Genomic DNA, 23,012 nt, shown 5'->3' with positions numbered 1-23,012 from the left:
CAACTGATTAATACTAGTCAATTAAATCATGTTTGTTTGCGAATCAGTGAATTCAAATGTGTGCTGTATATATCATTTTCTGAACAGGGCATTGTCAGTATACTAACAATGCCCCTGTATTTGTTTAACTTTAGTCCAATGTTGAAATTCAGTTTGATTGCTATGTTAAATTCAGTATAATTGATTGTGATGTTAAGTTTGAATTCAAGTTTACAAGTGTTAGTTAAATACAATTGTACTAGGAATTTAATCCTAGGACTGGTTATAACTGTTAAAGCAGACTTTAAAATATGTTTTGCAACATATTCTGAATTTAGTTTAAAGGCTGTAATTACAGAAGGATTTCAGGTTTATTTTGAAATGAAACAGTAGGGTAATGTGATAGTGTGCTTTCAATGGAATGTTGGTTGGCTATAATTTAAGAAACTAATGGGAAACAAGGGATAATGGGGCTGCTGATAAGAGCACTTAGTTTTAAATTATTCAAAAGCAGTTTTAATGGAAACTTTCTGATTTAAAAAAAAGAAAGGGGTCCAAGAAGCACTTAAAAAGTATAGGACCAGCCTTGTATAAATACAGGAGCTGGACAGCTTAATAGGGGGGACTTGAAGAGAGTTTGAGAGATTTTAGGAGAGGAGAAGAAGAAAAAATCTGATTTTGGAACCTTTTCAGACAGAAAAGAAAGGAAAGAGAGAAAATCAGTAGTTCAAAAGAAAATCTGACTTAGCAGATTTTAAGAAAAGTCAAATTTGAGTGTGGAAAATCAAGCAGAAAAATCAAATTCCTTTCGGAATCTGAAGAGGAAGAAGAAACAGAAAAGAAATAAAGAGAACAGTCACACACACACACACAGATACAGCAGCAGAAACAGAAAAATCAGAAAAATGGGAATTTGAAACTGAAAAGAAACTGAAATCTGAAATATTGTTCTTTTGTTGAATCTGTTCAACTTTATTTGATTCCATTGTTCAGTTAAAATCTGCAGTGTCTTTTAAAAATATCGTCACTGTTCATTTGGGTTCCCCGGATCCTGTTTGTTGCTCAAATCTGCTGAATTATTTGGCATATTCTGCTGAATTTATTACTGCTGCAACTGCTGAAATTTACTCCTTCTACCTTCATTTTCAGGTACATATCTCTTAAACTTTATATTGGAAAGAGATTCAACATGACAAATAAATGAAATTTTAAATTGTAATATTGCCTCCTATCGTTTAAGTTTAAATATTTAAGTTTCAACTTTGATTTCATGTTGGATAGCCAGTAGTGAGTTCGACTTGATGGCTGCAAGTTGATTGTTTTATTTTTTCACTTTGTAATAATGTTATCCATGCTGAAATTTGTAATAATGTAAATAGGAAGCATGGCAGAAAGTTGGCTTTATTTACACTTTACGGTATTATTAGATAGGTATAGCATAATATGGAAATATCAAAGAGAATATGCTATTAGTTTATTTTGTTAGTTAATTAGTTGTTGTTTAAAGCTAGATGATGATTGGTTGCAATTAGCTATCTTTTGGCATGACATTGGTTGTGTTCCTAATCTATAGTTGAAAGACGAGTTAGTATAATCCGTTATGTTCACGATGTCAAATATGGTAAGTAATATTGCATGCAATATCATTTTATTAAGTCAATTAGACTTGTTCTCTTTCTTAATAATAAAAGGGTTTAGGAACTTATACGATGTGAAAGTTAATAGTTGTAATAATTCACATAGATTTAGAATCAAATGGGTTTGATTATATATATAACTCAATCATAGGCATAATTAATTAAATTAATTTCGCCTATTGGATCAAAACAAGTATATGAGAATAAGATGAGATGTGCGAACACAAATTGCAAAACTTTATATCAATGGTAATTAGGAATAGAACTTGCACTAATTAATAATAATAAAAGTTCTTGAAAAATATTCTTTCCTTTATAATTCATTTTCAGTTTCATATACAATTCATTCTTTGGCATATATATGTTATATTTGTCAAAAAATAGCATTAATCATATTTTTATTCTGTTCTTTGAATTTGAATAGTTGGAATGAATATAATTTATACTCGGAAATTATCGACGGGCAACCTTTAATAGATTGTGAATTCTTTTCAAAGAATTCAAAGGCCTCTAAAATGGGAGTTCCCATGATTTTCACATAAAAAATGTATGAATATAATAAACAATTTGTGAAAAATCCATAATACCATTACAAGTATTTTGCGCAATTAGGGATGCGTTCGCGTACCCTGATTATATTTTAAAAAGCAAACTCGGATTATGCGTACGCGCAATTTCGAGCGAATATTGAAGAAAAGGATTTTTCCAAAGGTGTTAAATAATTTCATATAACCCGAGGTGTGCAGTTCATTATCTAAACAAAAGGGGTGATGATGTTCCTGATTTTATTTTTTTATTTTCGAATATATATTTTATAAAAACTATAACATGGACAAATTTATTGTGTACACGTACGCGTGGCACGATCCTCGGTAATTATAAAAAGTATATAATACGAATATACGTGCGCGTAATTCGTCCCTATAATCGTAAACAATAAGTAAAAAGCGGTAATAAAATCATGCAATAAAAACGTATTTAGTAAAATCAAGATAATTAAGCCAATGAATAAAAACAGTTAAGCGACCGTGCTAGAACCACGGAATTCGGAAATGCCTAACACCTTCTTCCGGATTAACAGAATTCCTTACTCAGGATTTCTGGTTCGCAGAATAATAAACAGAGTCATATTCTCCTCGATTCAGGGATTAAAATTGGTGACTTGGGACGCCTTAAAATTCCCAGGTGGCGACTCTGAAATAATTAAATAAATCTCGTTTCGACTGTCCTTTAATTGGAGAAAACTCTCCACGCGCCCCGCGGGGTATGTAAAAAGGAGGTGCGACAACCATCATCCGTGAGGAGAAGAATCAGAGGACTACATCTCTTTAGATTTAGAGATATTTTAGAGATTGTAACCCCATCACTTGAAATTGTATATAATATTTGTCGCTATATTTCTTGTCTTGATCAATATTTTTCAGGAGCGAAATTTAGTTGTTACAAATTTTGGCACGCCCAGTGGGACCATCTCTACCTCTCATCTCTTCTCAACTCTCAACATTCAAGATCACTAAGATGGTTTCAAAGAAGATCGAAGTAGCTGACTCCAAGTTTTCTTCTGACGTTGAAAGTATCCTGAACGTTACTATGGGGTTGGGCCAATCACCCGGAGCAAGGCGAGCGTCTTGGGGAAACAAGCACTCCAAGTGTCGTGTGCACCAATGCATGCTTTGAGATCTTAATCATTCGAAGTAGAAAGGTCCTCTGCTAGCAAGTCAGAGAGAGGAGATAATATTGCAGAAGTTGTAGAGAAAGCTCTTGCTCAACTTACTTTATACAATACCAAGAGTCAGCTTACCCAACCTGATGATGAAGTCTTATATGTTGGCTCTACGCCAATCTCACCACATGACATGTTCTAAACTGAGTTCAATCTGTGGGAAGGTCTCGGTTATTCTTCATCATCTGCAATAATCATGGAGGCTATGATGACTAACACTTCGACAATGGAGGAGCAACTTGCAAACCTGACAAAGGCGATCGATGGGTTAACAAAGTATGCTCAAGATCAAGATGTCCGTATCGCAAAATTGACATGCATAGTTGAAAGCATGATGGATGGAGAATCAAGTCATGCACCTAGAAAAATTCCTAAAGTCCACGAGAAGGCTGATCCTCCAACAAAACAAGTGTCATCCGCCAAAGAACTTCATGTCTCCTCTGAAGGATCAATTCCCATAGAACAATTGAAGGAATTCATTATGGGAACTATCAAGGATAAGTATGAGGTCGTTTCAAAGTCTTCTCTCACGTACGCAAAGCCGTATATTGCAAGAATCGATAGCCTGAAGATGCCTGGCGGCTATCAACCTCCCAAATTTGAACAGTTCGACGGCAAGGGAAATCCAAAACAACATGTTGCGCACTTTGTTGAGACATGCAACAATGCAGGGACTTATGGAGATTACCTTGTCAAGCAGTTCGTCCGCTCACTAAAGGGGAATGCTTTTGATTGGTCCACCAACCTCGAGGCTGGATCCATTGATAGTTGGGACCAATTGGAGCAAGAGTTTCTTAATCGCTTTTATAGCACAAGGCGTATTGTGAGCATGGTGGAACTTATAAACACTCGCCAACGAAAAGATGAACCAGTTATTGACTTTATAAATCGATGAAGGAATGCAAGCCTTAATTGCAAAGATAGGCTAAGCGAAGCTTCTGGCATAGAGATGTACATCCAAGGAATGCATTGGGGGCTTCATTACATCTTGCAAGGAATTAAACCCAGGACATTTGAAGAACTTGCCACCCGTGCTCATGATATGGAGTTGAGCATGGCTTCTGCGGGAAACGAAGGGCTGCCCATCTACGAACCTCGAAAGGGAAGAGATAAGCAAGAAGTCAAGAAATGGAGCAAGTTCGTACCCAAAAATGAAAGCAAAGAATCCATGAATGTCAATGCCTTTCCTTTGAAGTTTACTACCAAGGCGAGCAAGAAACAGAGTATAAAAATAACTTCCTCTCAAGACAATGCAAATCGGAAGTTGACTCTCAAAGAGATGCAAGAAAAGGAGTACCCATTTCTAGACTCTGATGTGCCTGCAATATTTGAAGAACTCCTCGAGTTAAAGCTTATAGAGCTGCCAGAGATGAAGCGACCAGATGAAGCTGGAAAAGCAATGACCCGAATTACTGCAAATACCATCGGCTTGTAGGTTACCCTCTTGAGAAGTGTTTTGTTTTCAAGGACAAAGTTATGGATTTGGCTTGTCAAATGAAGATCGAGCTCGAAGTCGAAAAAGCAAGCACAAACCATGTGTCCATTACCTTTGGCTCATTCGATCCGATTGAGATATGCACCAGTGAAGGGAATGAAGATGAAGAATTGTTGAAGGATGACAAAGTCCGAGTTGATCAACCTGATGAAGAAGGATGGACCCTGGTGACTCGTCGAAGACGCCGTAAATTGAGTCTGCAAAAAGGATCAACGAAGCAACCTACGAGGAATAAGATGGTGAGAAGACTAAAGAAGCTACAAATTGTTAAGAACCCAAAGAAGGTGGAGATAGAGACACACCATCACCAAAAGCCACGCCACCCGGTGACTTTGGGAGAATTTTTGCTAAGTTGGTTTCGCATGAGGATTTCTGACGATGATGATAAGGCCTTATTCTATAATGCTGATAAAGAAGAAGAGGAAAAGAATGAAGTCAAGTCAACACTCTCACCATCACTGTCTAATAGTCTTGTTGAGTCCTCCTTCTAAGAAGCAGATGTCTGTAATACAAAAATCACCTTCACTGAAGATGACCTCCTACTTGGTGAGACCCCACACAATCGTCCTTTGTTTATGGTAGGTTATGTGCTCGAGAGGAGGATAAATAGAATCTTGATAGGTGACGGATCTGTAGTTAACATTCTTCCCATTCGCATAATGAAAGAACTCGATATCTCAACTGAAGAACTTTCTGAAAGCCAACTGATGATTCAAGGATTCAATCAAGGAGGACAAAGGGCCATAGGAGCTATCAAGCTGGAAATCGCCATGGGAGATATGCAATCAACTGCATGGATGCATGTGATCGATGCAAAGACTTCATACAATTTGTTGCTTGGTAGGCCGTGGATACAGGATAACAAAGTTGTCCCATCAACTTACTACTAATGTTTGAAATATAATAAAGATGGAGTCGAAAATAAGATAGTTGTTGATGACAAGACGTTTTCTGAAGCCGAGGCATACTTCGCTGATGCAAAGTTCTACTTGAAGAACCACATCATGAAGGGAGTAAAGGTTAATGACATCACGAAGGCCAAAGGCAAGAAAATAGCTCCTTTATTTCGTTATGTCCCAAAAGTGAAGAAAGATGAAGGAGAATCATCAAGCCTCCAAAAAGGTGCACTAAGAGAATTAACCCTTCCTATCAAGCACATTGATACCATAAAGTTATCTTCAAAGCTACTGGAAAATTTTGTGGCCTCTAACGTGCCTCAAAATAAGGCACTCCCTACGAGACACACAAATGAAGGTTTTGATCCGAATGCATACAGGTTGTTCGCAAAGGCTGGATATGATCCCAATGAACCATCTAAGTTAGGGAAGCTCCCACCTGAATCTACTAGGAAAGCAAAGACGATGAAGGATAATGAGCATGTGGTGAAGCAATCACGTGAGGGTCTAGGTTACAAACAACCCCCACCAATTCGCATCTCCATTAGAAGAGCAAGTATTAACTATATCACAACGGAAGATGAACCCGCTGATCCTAATAAAAGGCCTTCTGTCTTTGATCTACTTGGAGAACCAACTACAAGAACTTCTGTATTTGAGAGGTTGGGGCCATTGAAGAGGAAGAAGAACAAGTCCCAAAGAAATTATGAAAAAATAAGAAGACCTTTGCCATCTAGAGTCCAAAGTATCTCCAAAGAGTGTCAAAGCCTGGTCCCTTCCAGAATGAGGCGACAAATAGAACTTTTGATTTCATGCGGAGAGGTACTCAAAGTGAAGACTCGCACAGTGGTCCACACTAGAGAGCGTGACGAAGATGAAAAAAGTGTAGGATCTTCATATCACATTACTGCGAATGAGGAGCAATACACTTCATCCCTAAGGAAATTTGACGAATATTTGGGAGATGCCTCTTGGTGTGGCCATATATCTTTTAATGATGGTAATCCTCAAAAAGACGAAGATGTCGAGGACGCTCCTGCGGAACTGGAAGAAGGAATTAAAATGACTGTTGATGCATTGAAAGAAGTCAACCTTGGCACTGCAGAAGACTCCATGCCCACCTATGTAAGTGCCCTATTAACCATAGATGATGAAAACACTTATGTGGAGCTACTCAAAGAATATACAGATGTCTTTGCTTGGAGCTACAAAGAGAAGTCTGGTTTAGATCCTAAGGTAGTAGTTCATCATCTCGTAGTCAAGAAAGGATCTCGTCTTGTTAAGCAAGCCCAAAGACGCTTCAGGCCAGAATTGATCCCATCAATCGAAGCCGAGGTCAATAAACGCATCGAAGCTAGTTTCATTCGGGAGGTTAAATATCCTTCATGGATTTCAAGCATTGTTCCTGTGAAGAAGAAGAATGGCCAAATTCGAGTTTGTGTCGATTTTAGAGACCTCAATAATGCATGCCCTAAGGACGAATTTCCGCTCCCCATTCCAGAGCTTATTGATGCCACCACCGGATACGAGGCGATGTCTTTCATGGATGGATCATCTGGCTACAATCAAATACGTATGTCACCAAAAGATGAAGAGCTTACTGCGTTTCGCACTCCTAAAGGCATTTATTGCTACAAAGTAATGCCTTTTGGCTTAAATAATGCTGGCGCCACATATCAAAGGGCAATGTAGAATATCTTTGACGACATCCTCCACAGGAATGTGGAATGCTATGTGGATGATTTAGTGGTGAAATCAAGAAAGATAGGAGACCACTTACAAGACTTAAGAATGGTGTTCGAACGACTCAGGCGATATCAACTCAGAATGAACCTGTTGAAATGTTCCTTTGGAGTTACTTCTGGAAAATTCCTTGGCTTCATTGTTCGACATCGAGGGATTGATATAGATCAAGCCAAAGTTGACGCCATCTTGAAGATGCTCGAGCCCAAAAATATACATGAACTGAAAAGTCTACAAGGAAAATTGGCGTACCTTAGAAGATTCATCTCAAATCTAGCAGAGAAGTGCCAACCTATTTAGCCGGCTCATGAAGAAGGGTATACCTTTTGAATGGGACCAAGCTTGTAGCAATGCATTCCAAAGCATCAAATCCTACTTGATGAAACCTCCAGTTCTGGCAGCCCCTATACCAAGAAAGCCATTGATTCTATATATTGCAGCCCAAGAAAGGTCAGTGGGAGCCCTTTTGGCCCAGGAAAATGTTGAAAATAAAGAAAATTCCCTCTACTACTTGAGTAGGATGATGACCCCAAATGAGCTAAAGTATTCTCCGATCGAAAAGATGTGTTTGGCGTTGGTTTTCGCAATTCAAAAGTTAAAGCACTACTTTCAAGCTCATGTCATCCGTCTCGTCTGAAGGGAAAACCCGATCAAGTTTGTTATGTCAAAACCCATCCTCAATGATCGATTAGCAAGGTGGTATCTCCAATTTCAACAATTCAAGATTGTGTATATCCCACAAAAAGCTGTGAAAGGACAAGCTTTGGCAGATTTCTTGGCAGATCATCCAATTCCTGATGATTGGAAGTTGACTGATGAACTACCTGATGAGGATGCGATGGTCATCGAAGTGCAACCACCGTGGAAAATGTATTTTGATGGTGCCGCACATCGTGAGGGAGCTGGTGCAGGTGTTGTGTTTGTCACTTCTCAAGGGGAAGTCTTGCCATATTCCTTCACCTTAACACAACATTGCACCAACAACGTTGAAGAATATCAAGCACTCATACTTGGGCTTGAGATGGCCGTTGATATGAGACAACTCCAATTACATATTTTTGGAGACTCTGAGTTAGTGATCAATCAATTGCTAGGTAGCTACAAGGTCAAAAAGCCATAATTGCACCGTTATTATAATTATGCGTAGAAATTGATTGGATGGCTTGGCAATGTAACTCTTCAGCATGTGCCAAGGAAGGAAAATAAGAAGGCTGATGCCCTAGCTACTCTAGCTTCAACATTGACTCTGCCCGGCCAGACACAAATCACTATCTGCCAAAAATGGATAGTGCCGCCAAATTAGAACAAGGATGAAGAAAGCGAGCTCGAGCGTTTGGTAGCCGTCGCTGAAGCTGTGAAGGTTTATTGGCGACAAACCATGATCGACTACTTATGTTATGGGATACTTCCAGAAGATCCAAGAAGAAAGACCGAAATTCGTCATTGTGCCCCTCGCTTCCTTTACTAAAAAGACACTTTGTATCGAAGATCATTTGAGGGAGTTCTCTTGCATTGTTTAGGGGAAGATGAAGCAACTCAAGCTATGCAAGAGGCACACTCTGGAGTTTGTGGATCACATCAATCCGGGCCTAAGCTCCACTTCCACAATAAGAGGATGGGTTACTACTGGCCGACAATGGTGAAAGATTGCTTAGATTATGCTCGGAGATGCAAGGCTTGCCAGTTTCACGCAAATTTTATACACCAACATCCTGAAATGTTACACCCTACTGTTGCATCTTGGACATTTGATGCTTGGGGATTAGATATTGTTGGACCACTTCCAAAATCTTTTGGAGTACATCTATACATCTTGGCCGCAACTGATTATTTCTCAAAATGGGCAAAGGTCGTCGCTCTCAAGGAAGTGAAGAAAGAGAATGTTGCAAACTTCATTCGAGTGAACATCATATATCGTTTCGGCATTCCTAGTTATATAATAACAGATAATGGCAAACCGTTCGATAACAAATTGATGGCCAAGATCTGTGAACTTTTTGGCTTTAAGCAACGTAATTCGTCAATGTATTATGCTGCTGCAAATGGACTAGCCAAAGCATTTAACAAGACGCTTTGCAACTTGTTAAAGAAGGCCGTCTCCAAGTCTAAAAGAGTTTGGCATGACATAATGGAAGAAGCTTTGTGGGCATATCGTACGACTCATCGCACGCCGACACAAACAACTCCTTATTCTCTTATTTATGGAGTCGAAGCAGTTCTTCCTCTTGAGCGTCAAATACCGTCCTTGCGACTCACTATCCAAGAAGGTCTTACTGAGGAAGAAAACGCTCGCCTACGCCTTGAAGAACTTGAATCCCTTGATGAAAAAAGTCTAGAAGCTCAACAAAGTCTTGAATGTTATCAAGCTCGTCTTTCTCGTGCTTTCAACAAAAAGGTTCGCTTGAGGCCCTTCCAAGTTGGCGATCAAGTTCTTGCAGTAAGAAGACCTATTATCACCTCTCGCAAATCTGGGGGAAAATTCACTTCAAAGTGGGATGGTCCATATGTTGTGCAAGAAGCCTATTCAAGTGGAGCTTACAAGTTAGTTGATGCATATGGCATGAGAATTGGCCCTATCAATGGGAAATTTTTGAAGAGGTACTATCCTTGAAGAATAAACGCTCCTCGACGCACGAGCCTAAACTGCAAATCATGAAGCTCCTTAACGCACGAGCCTAAACTGCATGCTGCTACTCTCCTTGACAGAAGAATCTAAACTGCATGTTACAATGCTCCTGGCCCTTATGAGCCTAAACTGCGAACGACACCAAAAAAAAAAAAGGAGTCCGCTAGGTCGAAAACCTCGAAAGAGGCGGCCTAGGCAAAAGTTAGGACACAAAAATAAAACTCACCTAGTTTGAACTATGTTATGACTTGATCCTTTTCACCGAGGTACGTAGGCAGCTTAGAGTTTTATTCTAAGTTCAGTCGCATAAGCTTCAAAAAAGAATGTGTGGAATACATGATCTGGAACTTTGACTAATCCATAAGGTCTTATGCCGCAAAGACTCCTATATGCATGCGAATCTGGAAGTTCACTGCAGTCGCGTCAACTTCGCGAATTTTCTGTTGGTAGACCGAAAAAGTTCTTCCATCAAATCCATAGGTACTTCAGGTCTCTGAGTTTGCTTTCTAACGGCATGGATGGATTGCAATTCCGACACTCGAAGCTCAAGATACAATTATTTTCGCCGAAGGTATGCAAATCTGAATATTCACTGCAGTTGATTCGACTTCGTGAATTTTCTGTTCATAGTTCGAAAAGAGTTCTATTATGAAATTTATATGAGTTTTAGATCTCCGAACCTTCTTTCTAACGGTATAGACAGATTGCAATTCTGACACTCCAATCTCAAGATACAATTATTTTCGCCGAAGGTACGCAAATCTGAAAATTCATTGCAGTTGAGTCGACTTCGTGAATTTTCTGTTCACAGTCCGAAAAGAGTTTTGTTACGAAATTTATATGAGTTTTAGATCTCCGAGTCTATTTTGTGACATCGCAAATGGCTTGTGATTTGGATGCTCCTATCTTGAGATGTGATTTATTTTGCGTAGAGTGCGCAAAGCTATGAGCTAAACACGAGCCTGACGTGTGGATCGACTTTGAAGATTAATTCCAGCTGATACAAAAGGAAATTCGTGCTAATTTTTTGATATGTTTTAGTCCTATGAGTCTAGTTTCGGTTGAAGCAAACGGCCTATGATTTGAAGTCTCCTACAGCAAAATATGAATTCTTTTTCGCGAAACAACAAAACCAACATACAAGACATATGCTGAAATTTAATAAGGAAATAATTGGGAGTAACAGAGGGAATCCAGGTCTCAAAGAGAAATATCACATATTAAAAATAAAAAATAAAGATACTTTTATTGCTCCAAGACATAAGTACTCCATTACATGATATTAGTTATAAAAAAAAATCGCAAGTCGAGAATCCTAAGCAAAACAAAAGAGAAAAAAAAAACACTAAAATCATGGAAAAGGTTTGAAGCTAAGGATTTGCTGGCGGCTTGTCTCAACTGCCCCTTTCAGGAGGGATAATTTCTCTGCTTCATCGTCAGATAATGGATGATTGGCTTCAATGGTATAAATCTCCCCTTCACTAACGTCAACGTTCTCTTGACTTTTAGCCAACTTCACCTGTTGTTTGTCCAAGAGTGCGACGATCTTCTTCTTTCTGGAAGCCAAGGAAGCTAGTTGTTGTTCAACATTCGCAAGACTGGCTTGAAGTTTTTCTACGGACTCGCTCACTTTTTCATATTCATGTTTTGCATCATCGAGGCGTCGTCGTCCATCAGAAAGTGACTCTTGGTGAAATTCTCTAGTCATCTTGGATGATCTTAAAGCATCGTAATCTGCGTACGTCTTGAAAAAAAGCCTCGACAAGAGCCTCTAAGGTAGAAGTATCAATAACATTTTCTTTCTTAATTTCCTCAAGACTCAAAGCAATACTTTCCTCCAACTTTTTGAAGCTATCCAGAGAATCAAGAGAGAACTCTTCGATCCATTCACACAAGGTATGCCACATTGTGTTAACAAAAGAAAGTTTAATACGGGAAATAGTCTCTTGTGGCTTAAAGTTTGGAGAATCAAGATGCAACGGCCATGGAGTAGGTTCGAAGGTTTTTAGACGTTTTGCTTGACTTGCGGCAACCTCCATCTTACTCGTCATAGCTGGCTTGGAAAGCACAATATCTTCTGGAAGAACGAGGTGCGGCTCTTTGGGTAGACTCAAATCTGTCGACGAAACATTGTTTGCAACATGATGTTCAACACCATCAAATAAAGTGTGAGGACTTTTTGTGGCCACACCGAGGGAATTTGGGCTTGTAACACAGCCTTCCACCGTGTCTTCACCAAGTACGTCATCATACAACTCATTGACGCCCAACTGCAAAAAAAAAAAGCAAACTTTAGTGTTCAAAAAAAAGGGAGTAAATTTGAAGGAAATAATATTTACTCGTTTCTCCAGTTCAGACAACGGCATCGTTGAGCTAGGGTCACCCTCTACGAAAAATACAGTATCGATACTAAGAGCATCCAAGGCAGCAAATTCACTATGGCTCGTGTCCTTAGCCTTCTTCTTTGAATGAATCCAATGTATGTCGTGACTAACATCACTCTCGTTCGAACTGGAAGTGGCACTAACATTCAAAATCTCATTGGGCAAAGCAGAAGCTTGAGTCCTTTTCTCGTTTGTTGGCACGACGTTAGCTGTCTTCGCAATGTTTTTGTTTGGTAAAGTAGGAGGCGCTTTCCTTTTGTAAGGATTATTCGTCACCTCTACAGTGGCAGTAGTTGTCTTGGAAGTCAACAAAACATGTTTAGCTCCTTTGTCCACATGGGCTTCCCCGCCCATCGAAGGGGTAGACTTGGGTAAGACCTTGGTGCTTGGCGAAGGATCTTTCGATCTTAACTCGGACTTGGAAGACCATTCGTGAGTGTTCTTTTGACGTTGATCATCTTTGGAGGATAAAGGAATATCATCTTTCCTTGGAAATTTCAAAATGATATGAGTACTTTGTCGGGAAGAGTGCACTCGACGAGCTGACCACCAATCTGCATACTCACGAGTCATTAGAGGTCCCTCTTCTGATGGACGCGTAGGGACAATAACCTTTGATGAACCTCCAAGACGAACACAGGAGTCCCAGAATTGCACTAGCATTCTCAGTGAGCCGTTATAGGGTCGCTCTATGAGGTTGCCAGGAACATCTTGACAAAAGACGAATTGACGACTAAACCTATGCGGGCTATAAGATTCCACAATATGAATGTCGTCATGCCTATGGGTGATGAAGCTTGAGCGAAGACTTATAAAAAAGTCACTCCAAGAATTCAATTGTTCGTCACGATCGGTAACATGCAATTCCCTCCCTTGTAGCATAGCCAAATGGTGAAGCTGTCGCACACTAACTTGTTGAAACAACTCACGGGCATTACTAAGGTCAAAATGCTTGGCCATCTTCTCGCCAGAAACCTTGCACATTTGCGGACCTCGTTGTGGACGCTTAACACGATAGTAGGTGTCAAAATATGCTCATATTCATCCATATACGTAATGAATAGGAAAGAGTGCTTTGCAGGCACCCAAATCTTGAGAAGTGGAGACCTCCTTCAAGCCATGATAAATACTTGCAAGGACGGGAACCGCCAAGGAAAACTTCTCTCCATGAGCCATCAGACTCGCGATTTTGAAGACACTAGCACGAATGTAGTCGATCTTCTTGTTGGGAAACACAAATTTGCAAAGCCAACATGCAAGGAAAGCCGCCAAATAAGTCTCAGCTCTAAGTGACTCCTCCACGCCAAGCTCAATAAAGGGGGCATTCTCATCATCGGTTCGTGGTAGGAAGCTCGCGTCAATATTCCCAGAAGGATTATGATTCAACTTCGGCCTTGTAGTCCGATTCCTTGATGACTTTTGCGGAGGCTTGGCATACCTACTCGGGCCTCGAAACCAAAACTCCACCCAATCACGAATGGAGACCTCGTGGACATGTTTGAGAGGTCCATTTTGTATAAGAGAGTACCCCCTTTGTTTTTTATAGGCTAACGGTTTTTTCATAATATTTTGCGGCTAGCGGAATTAACCTTGTAATTTCTTTTATATTTTCTCCCGTGTATTCTAAGTATTGGATATCTTGAGTTTTTTGATATTCTTCTCTTGGTTTCTTATACTTATATTTGGATTTATATCTTTTTCTCTTTCCTTCTTTTTTGTAATATTTATCTGTGCAGCCAAAATGGGGTGCTATTCTATTTTTGCAACATGTCAAATTTTTTACTAATATTTTATCCATTTTGATATTTTCTTTATATTTTTCACATAATTCTATAAACCAGTTTTGTAGAAATTTTATCCGAGCTCCTAGAGTATCTGCTAGTTCTGCTTCATTCCAATTTTTTATTATTTTTGAGCTAAAAGGTTCTGGTAATTTGGTAAAATATAATTTTCTTATTTCTTTACTTTCATCCGGACTATATGTTCCTTTATAATAATAGTTTCTGAATGCACAAGTATATTCGTCTATATAACACATATTACATATTGCTAATTTTGTCATTAAATTTCTGTTTGTAGTTTTTTAAACCGGTAGGCAAGGAAGCCGTTTAGGGGAGTAGACAGAGTTGAGGCGCTGTTAGGGTAAATGATTGAAGCAAGAAACACATGGTAGTGACCAGAAAAGATTGTTCAGTATAACTTATTAAAAAATGATAAACTCTATGATAAACAAAGAGGTTAGAGGGAATATGTTTAGGAAACACATGATAAGAATAAATATAGATCTAATGAGCAACCATACATATCTACTAAATGACAATAATGATTACAAAATACTCATATTATATACTTTTAACCAACTTAATAACGATATTAGAAGAAAAATCTACGATATTTTGGTTACTTTTGAAATAATAAACATAATGGAACAAGGATATACAAAACTAATTCTAACAGAGGAAATAGACAAATTAGATTTATATGAACTAGATTTATATTCAGATTAATGATCAACTACGAATATCTCCAGTACTGGTTACGAACTTTAGAAAATATAAATTTATTAGAAAAATTATTAAAAGAAAATGTAGAAGAATATCAAAAAACTCAAGATATCCAATACTTAGAATACACGAGAGAAAATATAAAAGAAATTACAAGGTTAATTCCACTAGCCGCAAAATATTATGAAAAAACCTTTAGCCTATAAAAAACAAAGGGGGTACTCTCTTATACAAAATGGACCTCTCTTACAAAATGGTATCTGAGCAAGCTAAAGAAAAAATACAACAGATAGAGGAAGTAAAGAATACTAAAATAATAGAATTAGAAAAAGAATTAGAAATGCTAAAACAGCTATATACAAATAAACTAAAAGAAAAAGAAAAACGTAAAGAAGAAGAACAACAGCTAAGACTGACAAATGAAATAGAAAAATTTAAATTACAGTTAGAAGAGGTACAGGATAATCCACCAAATATAAGCATAAACGAAATAAATGACCAAAGTGATAACGACAAAGATCTAGGAGAAGACTATTCAGAAACAAGTGAGACGTACACAGAACTTATAGAAAAAACAGAAAAGATAAAAACAAATCCAAAAATAAATACAGGAGATATGACAGAGGATAAACCAAGCACATCAGGAATAAAAAATCCAAGGCAATAAACCCAACCTATTACAGAGTAAGTTATGATTCATATGATAGGAACAAAACATTATGGGATAAAAGGCTAAATAGGAAATGGACACCAAGACAGATAACTGAACAATGTAATTTTTTAGATCTAGATTGTGTAGCAGATATAAATAAAACAATCCAATTGTGGATAGGATATATCTCAAAACAACTAATAGATAATAAAAAAGTAATAGCTGAAACACCAGGATATATAGAAAGAACACTCATAGGAACAATAAAACTATGGTTACAAAATTTAACAAGTGAAAGATTAGATACATTGAGAAGTAATAAAAAACTTGATGGTACAGTTGCAACAACAGTTACAGAAATATTGAATAAATATGAAATAGCGATAAGAAATGAATTTAGTAGTATGACAACAGAAGTAGAAGAACAAAATAAAGAAAAAACTACAAATAGAAATTTAATGACAAAATTAGCAATATGTAATATGTGTTATATAGACGAATATACTTGTGCATTCAGAAACTATTATTATAAAGGAATATATAGTCCGGATGAAAGTAAAGAAATAAGAAAATTATATTTTACCAAATTACCAGAACCTTTTAGCTCAAAAATAATAAAAAATTGGAATGAAGCAGAACTAGTAGATACTCTAGGAGCTCGGATAAAATTTCTACAAAACTGGTTTATAGAATTATGTGAAAAATATAAAGAAAATATCAAAATGGATAAAATATTAGTAAAAAATTTGGCTTGTTGCAAAAATAGAATAACACCCCAATTTGGCTGCACAGATAAATATTACAAAAAAGAAGGAAAGAGAAAAAGATATAATCCAAATATAAGTATAAGAAACCAAGAGGAAGATATTATGTAAAAAATTACAAACATAAAAAACCATATAGAAAAAAGAAGAAACTAACAGAATGTACTTGTTCCAATTGTGGAAAGCTAGGACATTTAGCTAAAGATTGCAAATTACCAAAAAACCCAAAGAAGAAACAAATTACCGAAATAATAATAGACAATGATAAATATACACAAATGGAATATATAGATTATGAATTAGGAAGTGAAGACAGTATATATGAATTATCAGAAAATGAAAAGGATATAAATAATAATATAATAGAAGAATCAGACGAAGAGAATTATGACAGAAAAGGATATACAAATCATACAACAAGAAGAACACCAAGATGAACAATCTTCAGAACAAAAAATAATATTTGACACCACCATATTTGAACAAATAAAAGGAAAAGAATTGGATCTAAGCATAGACAAAATACTAGAAGTACCAACAATAAAGAATTGGTTTAAAAGACAAAAAGAAGAATACTATGTAGTAAGCCAAAGAGAACATATAATAGACTGTAAATACATTAAAGGTAAAGCAAGAATACCAATATTAAATAAAAAACTATTAAATAAATAAATACAAGATATAAAAGCAAAAAACCCAATAAAATACGTACATTTAGGAGGAACAGAGATACTAATAAAAACATGTTTTAGAGAGGGGATAGATACCCCTATAGAAATATATTTAGCAGACGATAGAATTGTACAACCTATAGAAAAAAGTATAATAAGTGCAGTAAGAGGTAACTTAATATACCAAAAATTTAAATTCATAATAAGTGCCAACTATTCAGTAGCAATAGATGATAAAAATATAGATAAATCTTTAGTTCTATACTGGAAAATGTCTGGAATAGAACTAGCACCAGGAAGTAAGATATTCACAACAAGATGTAAAAATCTATATGTCTTAACAACAAAACATAAGATAACAACTAAAAATAAAATAAATAAAATTAAAATAGAAAATCCGTTCGAAAGAATAATATCAGTTATAGACAACAATGATTATAGTTATAAGGAAATGGATATAGAAGAAGATTTAGAAATAGTAAAAGAAAGATTAAGCACGTCAAAACGAACAAGTAATGAAATACCAGAGATATCATCAAGAATAAGTACATCAAGAAGAATATTACATAACTCCACAAAAAATAATAGCACAAAAAATAGAAGAAATAAATCCACATCATTATTATATAACATGAATAATGGACCAACAAAAATATTTAATATTAATAAATACAGGACAAGAAGAGAATTATGTTATAAGAGAATTAATACTAGAAAAAGAGATAGTAACAATAGAACAGCAGTGTTCAGAATTACCAAAAGCTCTAAGAAAAAATGAAGAGACAACTGAAAAAGAATTAATTATTGGAGGAATACCAATATTAATAAATTTTAAAATATATCAAGGAGATAAAAACATTACACTAGGAATAAAATGGTTAGAAAAAGTCAAACCATATAAATTAGAAGATAGGCAATTAACAATAAGTTATGAAAACAAAAAGATAATAATCAAAAGAACCTTAATATAATGCCAAAAATATATATACTTGCCAAGATAATAGTAGAAGGATATTATAATAGATATTATACACCTATGATGGATACAGGAGCAGAAGCTAACATGTGTAAACATAATTGTCTACTAGAAAATAAATGGGAAAAGCTAAGAACCCCCTAGTAGTAACAGGATTTAACAATGAGGGAAGTATGATAACATACAAAGCAAGGAATCTAAAAATACAAATATGGGATAAAATATTAACCACAAAAGAAATATATAGTTATGAATTCACAAATAAAGATATATTATTAGGAATGTCATTTTTAGATAAGTTATTCCCACATACTATAACAAAAACACATTGGTGGTTTACTACCCCGTGTAAGCAAAGGATAGGAGCAAAAAGAGTAAATAATAAATTGAGAAAAACAACACCCTAGATTAAGGGAAGTGAGAAAATTACCCAGAAATTAGAAAATATGACACAAAGCAACCATAATATAGAAATAATCATTTTCTCAATAAACAAGATAAAACTACTCCAAGATAAATTAGAACTACTATATAATGATAATCCACTACAAGGTTGGGAAAAACATAAAACAAAAATAAAAATTGAACTAATAGATGAAAATAGTATAATAACACAAAAACCTTTAAAATACAATTTTAATGATCTAACAGAATTTAAAATACATATACAAGAATTATTAGACAATAAGTACATATAAAAAAGTAATAGTAAACACACCAGCCCAGCATTTATAGTGAATAAACATAGTGAACAAAAACGAGGAAAAAGTCGAATGGTTGTAGATTATAGAAATTTAAATGCAAAAACGAAAACATATAATTATCCGATACCAAATAAAATACTAAAAATCAGACAAATACAAGGATATAACTATTTTAGTAAATTTGACTGTAAATTAGGATTTTACCATTTAAAACTAGAAGACGAATCTAAAAAGTTAACAGCATTTAAGGTACCACAAAGGATTTTACGAATGGAATGTATTACCATTTGGATATAAAAATGCACCAGGTAGATACCAACATTTTATGGATAATTACTTCAACCAATTAGAAAACTGCATAATATATATATATAGATGATATACTATTATATTCTAGAACAGAGAATGAACATATAAAACTACTAGAAAAATTCATACACATTGTAGAAATATCAGGAATTAGTTTAAGTAAAAAGAAAGCAGAAGTAATGAAAAATCAAATAGAATTCTTGGGTATACAAATAGACAAAAATGGAATAAAAATGCAAACTCATATAGTACAAAAAATAATTAACTTAAACGAAACACTTGATACGAAAAAGAAGTTACAATCATTTTTAGGATTAGTTAACCAAGTAAGAGAATATATCCCTAAATTAGCAGAAAACTTAAAACCATTACAGAAAAAATTAAAAAAGGATGTAGAATACCATTTTGATGAAAAAGATAAAATACATATAAAGAAGATCAAAAATATGTGTAAAAAATTTCCAAAACTATATTTTCCAGATGAAAAAAGACAGTTCACATACATAGTAGAAACTGATTCTAGTGACCACAGCTACGGAGGAGTTCTAAAATATAAATATGATAATGAAAAGATTGAACACCATTGTAGATATTATTCAGGATCATACATGGAACCACAAATTAAATGGGAGATAAATAGGAAAGAACTATTTGGATTATATAAATGTTTGTTAGCATTTGAGCCATATATTGTTTATAACAAGTTTATTGTAAGAACAGATAATACACAAGTAAAATGGTGGATAACACGGAAAGTACAAGATTCAGTAACTACGAAGGAAATAAGTATGCTTGTATTAAATATACAAAATTTTACATTTACAATTGAAGTAATAAGGACTGACAAAAATGTTATTGCAGACTACCTATCAAGACAAAGATGCCCAAACTGATGAAAGCCAAGAAACAAAACATTTATTTGCAATCCTTACTACTCTATCTTTACAGATGGATGGTATGGGAAAAAGATTACAACAGCTAGAGAAAAGCCAGCCAAGTTAGCAACATGACTATAAAGATGCGGAGCTAAGTCGATCGGAAGAATCAAAACTTCCAGAGTTAGAAGGAGACGTTGGGAAACTCCAAAAAATCCATAACAAAGTTTGTTTATATACAACTGCATGTACAAATAAACAAGTTAACAAGAAGCCACATACCAATGTCAATTTAAATAACATATTTGATAAACCGATTACTCCGAAAAGGCCAAAAGAAACAATAGTTACGACACCACAAACCTCAACCTATGCCAACAGCCTACACAAAAATAAAAAAATATACAACCATATTACCCAGACCTATATTGAAAATATATACAAAATCCAAACATTTCTAAACCTTAACCCAAGAGCAACTACTACAACAGATCCAACACAGGACTATATAACCCAAAAACTCCAAGGATATAATAGACTTATTGCACAGCCAAAAACTAGAGCCAATTTGGTAAAACCATGTTACAATTACGGATTACTTAGCACGGTATATACCTATGATGGAGAAGAGATAAGTGGAATACCAGAACTATATAAAGCATTTATTACATTTAAAAGAATTACAAAAGGAAACCTATTTTTTATAAAATTCTATACAGCACCAGCTGAGATACTATACGATGAAATAAAACCTATTATACAGGTTGTAAAAATAGGATTGACACGAGATATGATAATACCAGAAGAAATAGAACAACAACCAGAAATACCAAAAATCGAGATACCAGGTTTTTACGCCAACAAAAGAATAATTGGAATAGCAACTATTATCCAAGAACTAGCCAATAATTATTTACAAGAAAATGCTATTTGGAGCTACTACTCAAGAGATCAACTAATGATATATGCGAATTCAAGAGAACTACGACAAGAAGATATGGATGAAGTCCAAAAATGGATTTCATCATTACTAAAACCAGAGATACAACCAACTACAAGAGCACTAAAGAAAGGATTTATTTCCAATGAATTATTGACAAGATACTGCAAATTAGTAGGGCACAAATACCCAGATCATATATGTTCGAAATGCAACGGAGAAGATAATCATGTACCAGAAGTACAACTGGAATGAAGATATCAGCCTAAAAAGACAAAGGAGGAAGACAGCTATTGCAAGCAGACAATGTAAAAAGTCGTAAAGTAAATAGTATGAGTCATATCCATGAACAGTAAAGGTCATTCATGAAGAGTCGTTTGTGAATAGTAAGAGTTATTAAAGTATGTAAAAAGTCATAAAGTAAATAGTACGAGTCATATTCATGAACAGTAAAGGTCGTTCATGAAGAGTCGTTTGTAAACAGTAAAAGTCGTTTAAAGCTTTATATATATAGTTTGTAAATCCGAGGAAGAGAGGACACACCCTCACCTTCTCTCTCTTATCTTCTCTCTCTTATAAGAAATATTTGAGTTATATACAAGTCTCTTTAACAACTATGGAACATTCAAACAAGTTACAAGATCAGGTAAGTTTATTCATAATCATGTCTAACTAAACTTTTATATTCCTTATAATCTCTTGAATATCATAATTGTTTATCATGTTATAGTACTGTTATAAAGAACATCTTGAGAAAGTTTGCCATATCTAATAATGCTGAGAGTAGTTAAGCCCAGATTATGCCATCCTAAGGTCGAAACCGGTAGGCAAGGAAGCCGTTTAGGGGAGTAGACAGAGTTGAGGCGCTGTTAGGGTAAATGATTGAAGCAAGAAAAACATGGTAGTGACCAGAAAAGATTGTTCAGTATAACTTATTAAAAAATGATAAACTCTATGATAAACAAAGAGGTTAGAGGGAATATGTTTAGGAAACACGTGATAAGAATAAATATAGATCTAATGAGCAACCATACATATCTACTAGATGACAATAATGATTACAAAATACTCATATTATATACTTTTAACCAACTTAATAACGATATTAGAAGAAAAATCTACGATACTTTGGTTAATTTTGAAATAATAAACATAATGGAACAAGGATATACAGAACTAATTCTATCAGTGGAAATAGACAAATTAGATTTATATGAACTAGATTTATATTCAGATTAATGATCAACTACGAATATCTCCAGTACTGGTTACGAACTTTAGAAAATATAAATTTATTAGAAAAATTATTAAAATAAAATGTAGAAGAATATAAAAAAACTCAAGATATCCAATACTTAGAATACACGGTAGAAAATATAAAAGAAATTACAAGGTTAATTCCGCTAGCCGCAAAATATTATGAAAAAACCTTTAGCCTATAAAAAACAAAGGGGGTACTCTCTTATACAAAATGGACCTCTCTTACAAAATGGTATCAGAGCTAACAAAAGTAAGACAATTACTAAACATTTACTCAAATAAGTAAAACCATGGAATATAACACTGAAACTGATAGTACAAATCCGCAAAAAATATCCATAAACAATGAGTTAATTACAAAAATAGACAAAGCTAGGCTATCTGGATTAATTGATACAATATTTAAAACAGAATACAAATATGTTTACTATCTTCAAAATAAAAGATAAATAAAGAAGAGTTCGCACTAGAAGAGAAAACATATGAAAATCCAGAAGGATTAAAAATAACAATAATATTTTCCAACTTAGGAAGAAGATACAAGAAAATAGGAAATAACCTAAACTTAATGTTAGAAAAACAAACGGTAAAACTAGAAGATAGTTTAACCGCAATGGTTAGAATAACAAAAGAAAACGAAGAAATAGATAGAAAACGAGAAAATATAAAAGAAATTACAAGGTTAATTCCGCTAGCCGCAAAATATTATGAAAAAACCTTTAGCCTATAAAAAACAAAGGGGGTACTCTCTTATACAAAATGGACATCTCTTACAAAATGTCATTTTTAGGATTAGTTAACCAAGTAAGAAAATATATCCCTAAATTAGCAGAAAACTTAAAACCATTACAGAAAAAATTAAAAAAGGATGTAG

General features: G+C 35.1%; 2 protein-coding genes across 2 annotated transcripts; both read left to right on the top strand.

The window, feature by feature from the left end:
• The first annotated feature begins 5,493 nt into the window (after window positions 1-5,493).
• LOC138870430 (uncharacterized) lies at window positions 5,494-7,422 on the top strand. The gene is made up of 2 exons (XM_070148233.1): window positions 5,494-5,674; window positions 5,744-7,422. Exons 1-2 carry the CDS (start codon window positions 5,494-5,496, stop codon window positions 7,420-7,422), a joined length of 1,860 nt encoding a protein of 619 aa, XP_070004334.1.
• Window positions 7,423-15,240: 7,818 nt separating this feature from the next.
• Window positions 15,241-21,133, top strand: LOC138870428 (uncharacterized). Its single transcript, XM_070148232.1, has 4 exons — window positions 15,241-15,532; window positions 18,951-19,003; window positions 19,925-20,060; window positions 20,658-21,133. Exons 1-4 carry the CDS (start codon window positions 15,241-15,243, stop codon window positions 21,131-21,133), a joined length of 957 nt encoding a protein of 318 aa, XP_070004333.1.
• Window positions 21,134-23,012: the final 1,879 nt, after the last annotated feature.

Source organism: Nicotiana sylvestris, chromosome 6, assembly GCF_000393655.2.
Source record: "Nicotiana sylvestris chromosome 6, ASM39365v2, whole genome shotgun sequence".
Taxonomy (NCBI): domain Eukaryota; kingdom Viridiplantae; phylum Streptophyta; class Magnoliopsida; order Solanales; family Solanaceae; genus Nicotiana; species Nicotiana sylvestris.
The sequence above is the reverse complement of the archived record's forward strand: the minus strand, read 5'-3'. Positions and strand labels throughout refer to the sequence as shown.